This window comes from Fringilla coelebs, assembly GCF_963513975.1.
Source record: "Fringilla coelebs genome assembly, chromosome: 8".
Classification (NCBI taxonomy): domain Eukaryota; kingdom Metazoa; phylum Chordata; class Aves; order Passeriformes; family Fringillidae; genus Fringilla; species Fringilla coelebs.
Genome location: NC_140066.1, coordinates 12,275,657 through 12,289,986, shown reverse-complemented (window position 1 = coordinate 12,289,986; position 14,330 = coordinate 12,275,657). Strand labels below are relative to the sequence as shown.

The window sequence follows — 14,330 nt, the reverse complement described above, 5'->3', positions numbered from 1 at the left end:
TTTGAAAGTGGAAATATTTGTGCCAGAGGCTGCAGTACTAAAATATGTACAACATATGCAACATCAAATGTTTTGCTCAAAAGAAATATTGTCTTTCTGGATACAAGCAGGCGAGTAAGACAAATTTTCAGGATGTTATGCAAGCCCTTTTAACACCTAAGTTGAATAATTGTGTACATGACTTGATACAATGGAGAACCTGGGCTGATGCCCAAAAGCAGTATACTTGCAGACAAAAAAATGAGTGTGTTCTGGGAGCTCAGAGCAGCAGGAGTACCATTTTATCAGCGTTTACTGGCAGGGGACATTTCTTTGGAAATGGCAAACAGTAAATAGGCCAAGATGTGTTAAGATCAAGGATATGCTTTAGGTCGTGAAAATACTTATTTCTGTAATTCATTTGTCATTATGATGGCTATGTCCTTGAGTCCCAAAATTGCTTTCTCACAGTAACACTATGAATATTACATTCAAGGGCACTCAGCTGAAGCAGCTGGTGCTGTGGCTGTGCCCATCAAATAGAGGCAGCCTAATTGCATTCTTAGCAAGTGGCTTTCATGTACTAAGCAACTGCTCAAGAACAGGTTAGGTAGGACTGGCTCATTCCCTGCTTCCATCTACTTCCAGGTTTTCAAACATAGGCAGATATAGATAAATGGATACAGTTCTCTGTGGCAAATGGAAACTTAATTTCATCACCTCTTCATGATGGAGGAAGTTGGCTGGGGAGAGGCAGGGAGGATAATAAGTAATTTTTGGGAACACCAGTGCTTTAGGTGTCAGCAGTGACTCAGCAGAGTCTCTTGCAAAATTAACCGCCTGAGCTGCCTGTAAAATGATAAAGGCAGTTTAGAGATAAAAATGTCACTGCTAATCATCATTTTTATAACATACACAGAAAAAAATTATTTACTTGGAAATGCAGTTGCTGTTACTCTGCATGAAGAACTGCTTGAAATCAAGAGTACGAGTTTCTGCAGTTCTTTTACTAATATTAAATAATGCATTTTTAGATAGTGCAATTCATTTTGTTTTATCACTTGCACTGGGCATTTACTCTTAGTGCTTTGCCTAGACTGTCCTGTGGCATTTTGCAGAAGTGGTTAAGTGTTGTTATCTCCATGTGACAGTGGAACCAATGATACCTAGAACAGCAGCCTGACTTTTCCAAGGTGTGGGGAAATCAGCATCAGAAACAGGAACAGAACTTAATAACAGCTAATGAGGACTAATGTTTAAGTAGTGCAAGGTCCTCCCATTTCAAGATCTCAGCAATTTCAGAATTTAGAGTCTTCCATCTCCCTCAGGAGTTCCTGTCATTATCCCTGCACTGTGCTCCCTGGTTAAATTTCAGATTCATACTGGGGTAAACCATGGAAAACTGAGCCTTTTCTTTTCCTTTTACCTACATGTAAGAATCTTAGCCTGTTGTCTCTATTTGATTAGGTGGAAACATTATTGGTGGCCATGGGAAAGGCATTGGAAATCTTGGAATTAAGTCAGGACATGGGATTTGTTACTGCTTCCCAAGACAGAACTGTTATTGTGAGAAAGATGATATCAAAGGTAAGCCTAGCTGCTGTTCTGATAATAATCTTTTTCTCTGTGTACATATAGAACTGCCTAGACTTGTGGTCATGTTAATAAGCCATATCTTTGGTCAGAGACTGCTAATACAAAACTAGTGAGGAGCTGGCACCTTGACATCCACTATGGACCCTGAAAATTTCCAGAATGGGTTATTTATAGCCATGGCTAAGGATTCATTTTTATTCATGACTACTTGACAAACAAGTCGGTCATCCTTTGATTTCCAGCTGCATTTGCACTTCAGTGAGACTTACCTGATATTTGCAGAGGCAGCTAGGAGAATTAGAATAATGATTTCTATTACTTTCAAGTAATTCCAGCTTCCTGATAGTTTCTGAAAAATCTCAGCTTCAAAATGTCAGAGATAACCATCCCCCATGGTGTCAGGAGGAGGAGGGCATTATTTTTTTCCTTGACCTTTGTTTAAACAGAAAAGCTTTGTGCAGTTGTTTGAAACAGACAATGGATATGGATATTTTAAATAGTTTTCATTTTGGCTAATAATAAACATAGCCTGAAATAGTTTACATCCTTAAAGTGAACTATTATGCAAAAGTAAGAGTCCACGAGGAAAGTTCTAAGAAGCTCTTCTTGGTCCACAGAGCAACTGTGCGATGACGTGTGCAAGACTGTGATCACAGGGGCAGTGGTGCTGTGCTTTGTCATCTCCGTGCTGGTTTCCTTCTACTGCATCCACCGCTACCACAAGAACTCCCCGAAGGCGCCCATCGCCTCGGCGGAGATGACCTTCCGGCGCCCCGCGCAGTCCTACCCCATCAGCTACTCCTCCAGCAACGTCCGCCGCCCTTCCCTGGATTCCATGGAGAACCAGGTGTCTGTGGACACCTTCAAAATACCAGTAAGCCCGATGCCATTTTGCATGCTCTGTTTTGGTGTCAGCCTTGTTTGTGCGCGCAGACGATGTTACAGGAATGCAGTCCGTTCATGGAAACACCCATTACCTTCGAATAGCAGCATTGGAAGTCACGTGCACTGAAGGTACTTCATGAGTAATTGGATAAACATTTTAATGCCCTGTGTAAGGCCAGTATCTTCTTCCTTTTTGATTATGGTTTAATACATTGCAACATTTTAGGTTAATTTAAGCCAATGATTTTTACTGGTGTAACTGCATCTGACGGTGCTGTGGTTTTACTTTTAACATTGTCCAGTTAAGCACTAACAATCAGCAGGTTTTTACTCTTTATGATGTGCCAAAGTACTACAACGAGGCTAAGTTTCAAACATTACAGAAAAATCCCTCCTGAAATCTCTTCTTGATTTCTGATATACACATTGTAGATATCAGTTGGTGTGGGAATTTTGCCCGCATTTAAGGACTTTTGCCCAGTCATGCTGTCATACCTTTATTCTACTTTTTCCTGCTTTGAATCACACACTACCTAGGATTTCTGTGAGATGGGGTGTTTTCATAAGCCAGCGTGGTAGAGAAACACTGCTGCTTTATATGGCAACATCAGATCTATTTGGGTGTTAGGTAGTGAGGTTTTCACAGACCTTGTGCTCTGTATGCTTTAGTTTCTTGTCTGGTTTGTACATCTGTCATAATTTTGCAACCTTAAGGCTTATTAGCACTAATTTTATAAGAGGATGATTGTTGTCTCTGATCAATTCTTAAGGGAAAGCCTTATTCTTTGAGTAAAACTTCTCCATGAAAGTCACATGTTCATAGTTATTCTGAAGGCAAGCGTTTTTTCTGTATCAGTTCATTTTTCATTTGTACCCAATTTCCCACACCTGTAAATATAATCCATTATCCATAGACTACCTGTACAGCCTGTTTTGAAGGAGTTGTTTTCAGGTAAGGGAAAATATATTTGCAAAATACCTCAATACCCAGAAGCTTTTGTAAGAACTCACTGATACTGATAAAAAGAACAACCAAACACTGCACATTGAAGTGCACCTATTCCTTGGAATAGCCTCTCCTTTCCTTGCTTCATCTCACAGGGTTTCTTTTCTCTCCTGCAGGAAGATCCAAAGTGGGAATTCCCTCGGAAGAACCTAGTTCTGGGCAAGACTCTTGGAGAAGGAGAATTTGGAAAGGTCGTCAAGGCGACAGCGTTCCGACTTAAGGGAAGGGCTGGCTATACCACTGTGGCAGTGAAAATGCTGAAAGGTACCTTCCCATTGGGGCTTTTGAAATGATTTGCAAATTATATGTGGTAACCTCTGAATAGATTTGAAGAGGGGCTTGTGTGAAAGCAAAAGGTCAGCTAAAAATCCAGCAGTGCCACAGCCTCTCTCTCTTCCAGCATTCTGATGCATTCTGACAGTCACAATCTGCAGATTTGTGACTTTAGCAGTTAGCATCACATTGATCCAAGTAAGTAATTCTGAATCATGATGTACAAGGAGCCTCTTAACATGTATTCAATTCTGTTTTGCATTGATAGGAATATTGCAAGGGTTTGTTAAAGTTTTCTGATTCTTTTGCTCTATCCAGTTTCCTTGGACAAAGCTTTTTAAATAAATCATGTGATTATCATATGATTATTATGAGACAGAACAGACCTGTTAAATTACTCTCCTGATTGAGAATTCTGTCTAGTTTTGTGCTTTCTGATCTGCTTTTCAATCACTAGCAGCTCTGTCAGAATGGCTTGAATAACCCAGTGCTGTCTCCTGCTGTCTTCAGTTTACCCTAAGACTTTAAACCTGTGGGGAACAAAGTGTGCCTAGATAATGTTAAGATGATAATACGAGACCTTGCACTGAACCATTCACTGCTGCTTACAAGTGAAAGCATGTCATTACAGGAAAATGTTATTCTTCCTATTACCTTTTCTGTTATATTCAAAGCACATTTGCCACTCCTTGAGAGGAAAGATGCTGCATCTTTACCTAAGAAGTAAATGCATTATGCAGTGCATGCCTTCATTGCAAGAGGTTCAGGTCACATGGAGGAGGTCTAGGAACTAAGATTTTTCAGAAGTGAAGATTATTTAACTATTACTTGTAATACTCCAGTAATGACCTGTATTGTATTACGTTGTCAATACAATAGTCACTGTTTCATCTCATGTTTGTTTGTGCACTTAGGGACACTGCTGTTTCTAGCACATTTTCATCAACGTGTGACTGAGTTCAGATTCTACGACATAGTGGTAAAAATGTTGCTTTTACTTGCAGATGGTTTGACATTCAGTTTTCCCTATCTGTTATGAAGGAAAGAATTGACCAAATTGACAATGTGAAGGAGTAGACCTTTATTTTAAGCACCTTATTTTAATAAATTGATCTGACATTTACAGTAATACTTCAGGCTCTAATGAATCCCTCTGTAATGTAAATTAAATTGCAGATAGTCACCTGAAATTCCATTTTCCAGCTTGACTGTGTCAAGCATTTGTCATTCTGCAAATATTTATGTGCTATTATTGGTTTAACGTTGCTGTTCACACATGACAATTGAAGCATAAGGCCCAATGCATTAGCTTCAGTGGCCTTTGCAGTGCTGCCAGGAAGGACAAGGGGCAGTTATTTTGGATCAGGCCAGCACCACCCATTCTTTCCCTGTACCAGAGGGGAAGCAGAGCAGGTCATTTGTCCAGCTGTTTGGGACTGTTACACACTGAGTGATCTTTAAAGGGCAGTGCTAGGCACACCAGGATGTTATTGCCTCTTATTGCATGAAAGAGATCTCCTGCCAGAGCTGGGTAGATGGGCACAATCTGGGGAAGAACAGACCAGGGCAGGACTCTCCTTCTGTGACAACCTGGTGTTAGGTACTGTGGAGGGAACAGGGAGCAATGAGCTGAGCCAAAATAGTCTTGGAGCTATGGATGGAGGTTTAAAAAAACAAATGGATAATTTTTTTTCAGCCCATTATTACCACTTTTCTCATATGAATTAAATTTGACCTCCTGCCTGGTATGAGTGCCCTCATTACAATAAAGTTAAAGGGGAAAACACCAACCAATGCATCAATACAAATTATTCAGTTTGTTAAAATTAGTGGCCTAAAGCTTTAGAGCTAAATGTCTCCATTTGAAATTAGTTTTTTTGGCAGGTACATGGTTAACTTTGCTCTGTTCTGTTTGTTCACATCACACAGCTCCAAAACTACAAAAATAGGACTTTTCTTACAGGCATTAAGTTGACATTCTTGATTTTTGTTTTGCATAAATATGTGCTTTTTGTAGTCTTTATCAGTAGTGAGAGACCAGCTGACACTGATCTCCCTGCAGTAGAAGATTCTCTACTGTGAGTGCAGATTCAGATACACGATAATATAAGGCAGATACAAATATGTAGTTCTGATACAAACAAAGCAGTAGGACAGAATAACTGTTTTTATAAGGAGGGCAAACTGGTCACTCATGAATAGACAAATAAATCCTTTGGTGCTCACAACCTTTATGAAAAAAGCACTCAGTACAGTACCAAAGAGCAGAAGTCAAACTTGTTTTTATTATCCTTAAATCAGGATGAGCACATCCTTGTCAGTGCCGAGTGATGACACTGGAGGAACTGTCCAGGCTGGTTTTGTGTGTCAGAGAGATTAAGGATGAGGAAGAAGAAGGTTTATCTCTGACCTATGGTGTCTTTATGACTAGGAATCTCCTTCAAGCCCCAGTGCACTCGGGAGAGGAAGCTTTTCAGTCTGAAGAATTCTGCAAAAAGGCAAAGCACTTGAAAGGCTAAGAAAGTCTGTTGGGGCCATATGTTGCCACATGATTCTCACTGACATCAGTAAAGTCTGCGTACCTGTCACCCAGTAAAATCAGTTTGTACTGTGCATTTAGCTTCTGAACTCTAAATCTGGATGTATGCTGCAAGAGTAAGCCAGTAGATTGGTGGATTTTTACTCTCTTGGAAAATGTATTTGGGAGAAGGAGTGAGTGAGTCTGTTTTTGTTTGATCAGTGTGAGAGCTTGGCTTTCATATGCTTCTGATGCTTTTATGGCACTGATTCACCCTAGGAAGTTGCTTTAGAACACCAGAAAAGGTCTATAATAATTTCATGGCATCTTTAAGACATTACAGACGCTGCTCCCGATTCTTGCTTGACCTCCTTGTTCTGCAGTCGTTAGTATCAGGGCAGAGCAATGCCTACAGCAGGCTGCTACCAAGCCAGAGCAGCAGCACTCACATTCACTTGGTTCTGATGTGAATGGCTGCTGGACACTGGAGATGGGAAAATTTCCCTCCTGTGGGGAAGTACCGAGTTTTCCAACCTCTTCTTAACTCCAGGAGAGATGGTAGATCTCATATTTCAGGCTGTACATGGAGAACTCTTGAGTGATGCTTTCCTAACCAAAACTGTGTGTTTGGTCACTTTCTGCAGAAAATGCTTCCCAGAGTGAGCTGAGAGATCTCCTGTCCGAGTTCAACCTTCTGAAACAAGTCAACCATCCCCATGTCATCAAACTTTATGGAGCTTGCAGTCAAGATGGTAAATACTAAAAGCTTTTTACTTAGATGAAACCATCCAGAAAGGAAATAAAATGCAGCTTGTGGATGGATTTCAACAACTGCTTGATAATTGCTGAACATCCTTTAAATTTGCTGTTGGCTGAAAAAAGAGGGATATATTAAAAAACAGAAAGAAAAGGGAAATACTAATTCAGTGTAACTAAGAATTCTTCCTGTGGTTTTCCTCAATGCACATTTTGATTCTGAAGCTATTTAAATTATCAAGTCTCCTACAAATTCTCTTCCAGTCAATATATATTTTTATATTACATTAATAATCAATGTTTTCAAATATGAGTTATATTTCAAGTTTAATTGAGTTTTCATTATTGTTGTTATTATTTATACTAAAGCAATGTAAATAGACAACTACAGCCATAAATAGATAAAGATAGCTGGATAGTTAGGTTGATTCAGTTTTCTTCCACTGTCTCGAAGCTGTTGTCCCCCTCTGATTATGAAATGGTTTCTAAAAGCCACAGTCATCAACGAGCATGTTTCAAGGGGTAAAATCTGCAGACACATGTATTATAAATTGTCAATGAGGCAAATTTTGTTGTTCATAGGAATTGCTCATTTTAAGTGAAGTGGTGTGGCAGCATTCTCTTCCTTTTGCATCTGCAGTTGTGCAGCCTAAAATCACAGCATGGATTCTGCAACCTCAGGCAAAGGCCTGCCTTCTTTGCCCACCCAGTTCTGTGGCAAGTGTCACTTTTTAGGTGTAGACAGAGAATGTAATTGAGGAGTGAGTCATCTCTAACTCTTAGTCAGGTAATGAGCCAGTGGAGCGGGTTAGTTTTTTTTCTTTTCAGTACAATGTATTTTTCATCCCAAAGGAAGTGAAATGTTACTGAGTCACAGGCTGCTAATAAATATCAAGTTAATTCATTAGTGTATGAGGTAGGAGGGCTTTGATACAGCACACAAATGTATTTATCATTAGGTAGGTGTTGTTGAGTAGGTATTATCCATGTGGGTAATGGGGAGGAGAAATTAATGGATTGTAATGCCAGAATGTTTCTAAGTGCTATCAAAAGGCTGGAATTAGCAGATGATTTGAGCTCAGTATCACAAGCTCAAGAAGATAATTCTAAAGTTTATGTAAGTTAGGCTGTTTCACAGATCCAGTTTGTATGGAGGTTGTCTGGTTTTTTGGTCTCAGATTATCTAGATGAGGGATTATAGGCAAGAGCCAGCATTCTGCTTTGATTTAGCATGAAACTCATTCTCTTTGCGTAGAGGATCTAAGCTAAAAATACTCTTATTTCTTGGCTGACTCAGTGCTTTTTACATAAAGGGCAAAAGTGTCTGGAGCCTCTGACTGTTCAAAATGTGCCGATTAGAAGAGACTTGTTTGAAAAAGACCCCTAAAATGGTTATCTATGAATTTTTTACTGTCCTGTGTGTTTGTTTATTTCAGGCCCACTGTATTTAATTGTGGAGTACGCCAAATACGGCTCCTTGCGCAGTTTCCTCAGGGAAAGCCGAAAAGTTGGGCCGAGCTACGTGGGCAGTGATGGCAACAGGAATTCCAGTTATTTGGATAACCCTGACGAGAGAGCCTTAACCATGGGAGACCTGATATCGTTTGCATGGCAGATATCCCGAGGGATGCAGTACCTGGCAGAAATGAAGGTAGGGCTGCCAGGGGTGATCTCAGCGTGGGATAGATGTGGAGCAAGCGGCTGGTTCCTCCCCAAGAAGCTTAAACACTCCTGTTGTTTCCTTCCAAAAGCTTGTGCATCGGGATTTAGCCGCCAGGAACGTGTTGGTGGCAGAAGGGCGCAAAATGAAGATTTCTGATTTTGGCCTCTCACGTGATGTATATGAAGAAGATTCCTATGTGAAGAGGAGCAAGGTACAGAGTCTTTTAAAAGCAGTAGTGGAAATTATTGCCTGATCAAGAAAAATAATTTACACAGTGGGACTTGAGCATGGATGGAAAGGAGAATGGCTGTTTTTATTGACTTAAGATAATTATTTTAATGAAATAAAAATGACAATGAAGCAAAAGCATGAGCTTAACCAGTGGGATAGAAATACTTATATATATGTAAAATATGTTTCATCTATAAGTAACTATTACCTCTTCACTCCTCGTTTATCCAGTCACCTCATTCCGCTCCTTATTTATCCAGTTCCTCATCAAACTACATGAAAACACAAACAGAAAACCCCATCTTTTTTCTTTCTCTCTTCTTATTTATAATTAAAAATATAAACTAAAAATACAAAAGAGCTGAAAAATACATAGACAATTTATATCAAGTTCCACACAACTTCCACAAGTCAGTCCTGGGCTGGACTGTGATGTTCGTGAGCACAGCCTCCCACTGACTGTGTCAAATGAGCAGTGGTGGTTCAGTTCCCTCTATGGCTTAATATGAAGGAGCTGCCAACAAATTTTTCTGTGTGTGAAAATGTTAAAATTTGATGAGAAGATTTCCATAAATACTGTGAATTTTTAGTTCAGCTTTCTCTGTTTTTAAGGGCCAGTTTGTGTGAATGTTGCATAAGTCAAAATGAGTTGTGAAGAAGAAAAACACTTCTAGAAGATATGGTCTTATGTAAAAGGGCATTGCCATATTCATTTAGCTATCTCCTGATGGATGTGTTTGTACAATGATTTGTACCAGTTGCTCTGTATTTTAAGAGTAGTGCATTTACATAAATGCAGTTTGGCAGTTCAGTTTTGTTTGGTGGGGCATGAGATACTGAGTGGATATTTGCTCTTTACTTCTGAGACACTCATCACTGTAGTACTATTCAGAGCCTAACAAGCATCTGTCTGCTTGGATGGGGAGACAGGGAAAAGAAGAATTTGAGAAGGAAGAGGAAGTTTCAAATTCTACTGAAATACTTTTTGCATCGATATATGTGGATTTCATGAGAATGAGAAGTAAGGCATATGAATGCTAATCATACTGTGAAGGTTATGAAACATCTTGGAAATTTTGCATACCTAGATTTTCATGAATATTTGGGGTGGATTACTCAGATTTTCTCAGTGAATTTCTACCAGTGAAAAATAGCAACCGGTAGATTCCACTTAGAAACCATTAACCAAATATGACTGTCCAGGTTCAGTTCTGAAACCAAAGGTATCTGTAACATCCAGGTGCTTCTGTTTATCATCCCTGGTATAAATGAGATAGTTCTTCCTCTTTAACCATCATTCCTCATCATTTTTGCATCTGCACATATTCAAAGCTCTTTGCCAAGAGAAGAGTTGAGTTTATTTGACTTAAACTGGTGACCACCTGCAAAAAGCCACACCAGTGTATTGCACATAATTAGATTGCTGGAGTGTGTGAGAAGACATAAGTTTTTTTAAAAAACACTTAAAATTATTCTCCTCACTGTTTTTCTTATGAAATGCCAAATCATAAGTGCACTGGCAAGTTCTGAAGTATGGACAGACTGTGTTTTACTATTTTGAAGATAAATACCTTGTTTTTTCACTTGGAAACTTATTTTTCTGACCATTACTGCTTTTTTACCTCCTAGGGTCGAATCCCTGTGAAATGGATGGCCATAGAGTCACTATTTGACCATATTTACACAACACAAAGTGATGTGTAAGTGTAAATTCTTGTATACTTTCTGGTTTGTGTGCTTGTTTATGGAGCTGGGGGAGGGAGCACAGCAAGGTGTGTATGAGCCAAAGTCATTACTCTTGCAAAGAAATATGAAAGAAGTCTAGATGGCACCATCAACTGGCAGTCATGCCCAAGATTTTTGCTGTTGAATTAAATCTGAATAAAATATTTTCAGACGTATTTATGTACAAAGTTCTTGTTGAAATCAGCAAGGGTTGGATCTGTTCATGTGACATGACTGACTTTGAAAATAGACACGAGTTAGTAGAGTTTGCTAAAGATAATGGTCATACATGAACTTCTCTGTTCTGTTCATCACTTGTCTGTAACACTGAATGGGATGGAGGGATGGAGTGGAAGAAAGGAAGGGGAATTTAATGCCTGACCTCTGTTCCTCTTGAAATCAGTGACAGAACTTCAGTCAGTCCAGTTTCAGTGCCAAGATACAAGCTTATTTTCATGATTAGGGAAACAGAGACCCTGAAGATGGATATGCTGGAATCTCCACCTGTGATGAAGAGGAGGCAAAGCAACCACAGCTAAATTATCCCCATGTCTGATAAGCATGGGTCAGGCAGAAGAGTGTTTGTAGACATTTTTAATTGAGGATCAGATGCTTTTCATTTCTTTCTCTCTGGGGGGAACAATGCTTGTGACTAGTCACCAGGCAGACTCTAAAGCTAAAGATTATTTATTTAGGTGAAAAACCTCTAAAGGACTGTAAAAGCAGCAGTACATAGGCCTGATTTTCTGCTAGGTAGCATCTTGATACCTTCTAAGTTTGCCTTGAAAGAGAGCATTTGACCAAAGTAATGTTTCTGTTACACTCAAATGGAATAAAACGCCAATTGGGGCGGCATTGCACTTTGAGGGGAAAAACACTTTGATAATAGCAGGATGTCAAAACATGCACCTTTGGATTTGTACTTCTAAAATTATTACCATTCACTTTTTACTCTTCTCTGTGCAGATCAGAGCAGTTTTAGTGAAATAAAATGTTTTACATGCCTTGGCATTTCCTTACAAAATGAATTTCTAAAGTATTTTCCTTTACTTTGTATCCATTGGAGTAAAAAAAGGAAAAAATAGGGATAATTCTTGAGAGAATGTCACTTTTACTTAGGTCAGTGTACAGATTTTTCTGGGTCTCTTTTAATCCTCCTCAGAGCACCCGTTGTGCTGACTTGCTTCTCTAAAATTACTTTTCCCAAAGAATCATTAAAATTCCTTTAAAAACTTCTAAGCATATTTTTAATTTCTTCAGTTTTGTCACTATGGTTTGGGGCAGAACAGATTGTGTTGTCATGTAACTGCCTCTTCTTTGATTGCTGATTGATCATCTGGATCCAATAGCATTCCTCCCATTCCGTTTTCCTGATGGGTGCTATTAAGTAAGCCCAGGAGCGTGTTTCCTGTCAGTGGGGTCCAACACCATGCAGAGATTGCCCAGCTGGCGTCAGGCAAGCCAGCTCAGAGCCCTGGGCAGCACAATCTGCTGGTGCTGTGTGGCTTCCCTGCCTCCCAGGGCTGCCTTAGGATCTCCGTGCAGGGCTGTGCTGATTGCCCAGCTTTCCTGGGGATGCCTCAGGAGCACGGCATTGTGCCGTGCACCTCTGCTCCCATGCAGTGCCAGAAAGGCTCCAGGGGTCTGCTGTGCTCACACTGTGCCTTTGTCTCACTGCTGGCTCACCTTTGCTGTGTCATTGTACATGAAATAATCCAGGAGTGCTGTGCAGCAGCTGCTAATTTAGCCAGGTTCCTGCAGAGCAGAACTGAGACACACACAGCTGCAGAGCAAATCCTCTCTAGCACCAGGTTCCACCATGGCATTTCAGAGCAGCAGACTGATCAGTGAAGGACTCCTTTTGCTATGCTGATTGATACTTCAGATAATTTCACTCACTGAAAGTATTATCTTACGGATAGTCTCTGTTGTTTGTGGTGATGCACTTATATTTTAGGTGAACATATTACTCTACAGCCATTCCAATATTCCTTTTTTTTCTGATACTCTGTTTTCCACCCTTTTCCTTCTCAAGCTGTTCTGTATGGTTAGTGGTTAGCAGAGTTTAATAACAGTACTACTTGCCAGCATTTACAAAAACCCCATTTTTGCTTCAGATGTCTATGACATCAGTGGAAAGCTAACCTACTATCTTCCTCTTCACATACTTTTCTTTCCTGGCTTTTTGTGATCGTGTTTTTATTCTGCAATAAACATAACACAGTGGGAAATTCTTCATCTCTTGTAACAATCTGAAAGTACTTCAGCCTTCTATAGCATTCTATTCTAATATGTTCACTTACTGAACAACTTCAGTAAGAAGTTAAGATATTGTTCATCTGATCCCTCCTTCCATATTCTGTAGAATTCCTTCTAAGCAGAAGTGATTTTAGAAATATAACCTGCCATGCTCCAAAGTTTATTTGAATTAATCATGGACAGAATCGTAACCTGATGGCAGAGTGTAATTGGCTTCAAAAAGGGTATGAGAAGAAATATTAGTAAAGTATATGAAAATGCTATAAATATTCATAAGCTTTCAAGAATGTGCAGAGTGATTAAAAATTAATTCAGTGAATGGCATTAGGCAGAAGAATGGCAGCATACCACTTGGGACCATGTGAGAGTCACTTTGACTTCTCTGACAATTGGGGAGGTTTTATTTATTTATTTTATTATTGGGTTATTTTTATTCTTTAAAATGTGAGACGCACAGGTGGAAGGGAGTCAGATAGGAGGTGAGGTATTTGGCTAACATTTTGAGATGGAATTTCCATAGGGAATTAGACATGGCTGTTTGGTTTGGCAGTAGGTGTCTAACACGTCCTAAAATTTTCTTAGAAATGGAGTTTACAGAGAAATTGCCCTAAGCTAGCATTTTCATAAATTGTATGCAATTTTGCTTCCAGATGCATCCCATTTAGCAGCCCCAGTGTTGGCTGGTTTCCTTCCTTTCAACCATCCAGATTTTGTCAGTTGTCAGTTGAGCAGATTCAGGGTGATTTGTAGCTTCTTTGTGTCTCAAAATGCCTTTCAGTAAGAAAAGAAAAACATTTTTGCCTCTTTTCTCCTGGCTTGCTCTCCAGAAATGGACTAATTTATCGAAATATTTCTCAACCATTATGCTAGGTCTTTTTGTTTGAGCTCAGCAGTAAAGTAGGCTTAAAAATTGACTATTTCTTCTGTTCATTTCAGATGTTCTGTGTCAAAGTTCATTTTAGGCATTTGGTATTTCCAGAGGAAATTGTTTCCTCTTCTTTCATCAACTCTAAGAAGAAAATTAAGTCCTGAATCACTGAAATGGCCCAAGAGACCAGCTGAAATCAAAGGTGTTACTTGTGATTTAAATAAACACATTGTGTTGCCTCATAGTCAAGACAGCAAACCAGTCCTGTGGTAACTCTGTAAATTTAATTTAGAGTTATTTCTGAATACAAGAGCTAATTAAGGAGGTTAGACTGCTGCAAGGAGCCCTGTGCAGCAGGGGAACAAGTCTTTGGTCTGTGCCACCAGAGGAAGGGCTTCCTCTTTCTGCTGTCTAGGGAAGATGGATCTTCCCAGGGTATAATTAGCTTTTGTCAATGGATAAAAGAGGGGTATCTGTTTTCTCTACTCTCTTGGTTGCTAACCTTTTCAATGAACATGGGAACAAGGTGCACTGCTTGCATCTGAGCAACTGCTCCGGCATGAGGTGTCTT

The 14,330-nt window shown here is 39.6% G+C and overlaps 1 protein-coding gene across 3 annotated transcripts in view; it reads left to right on the top strand.

The window, feature by feature from the left end:
- RET (ret proto-oncogene) overlaps nt 1-14,330 on the top strand; it is a 78,312-nt gene that overhangs the window by 53,806 nt on the left and 10,176 nt on the right. For all 3 annotated transcript variants that reach the window (XM_084210478.1, XM_084210476.1, XM_084210477.1), the window contains exons 10-16: nt 1,447-1,566; nt 2,193-2,449; nt 3,583-3,730; nt 6,902-7,009; nt 8,450-8,664; nt 8,765-8,887; nt 10,537-10,607. In XM_084210478.1, the coding sequence (XP_084066604.1) occupies nt 1,447-1,566; nt 2,193-2,449; nt 3,583-3,730; nt 6,902-7,009; nt 8,450-8,664; nt 8,765-8,887; nt 10,537-10,607 (1,042 nt within the window). The remainder of the gene's footprint in view (nt 1-1,446; nt 1,567-2,192; nt 2,450-3,582; nt 3,731-6,901; nt 7,010-8,449; nt 8,665-8,764; nt 8,888-10,536; nt 10,608-14,330) is intronic.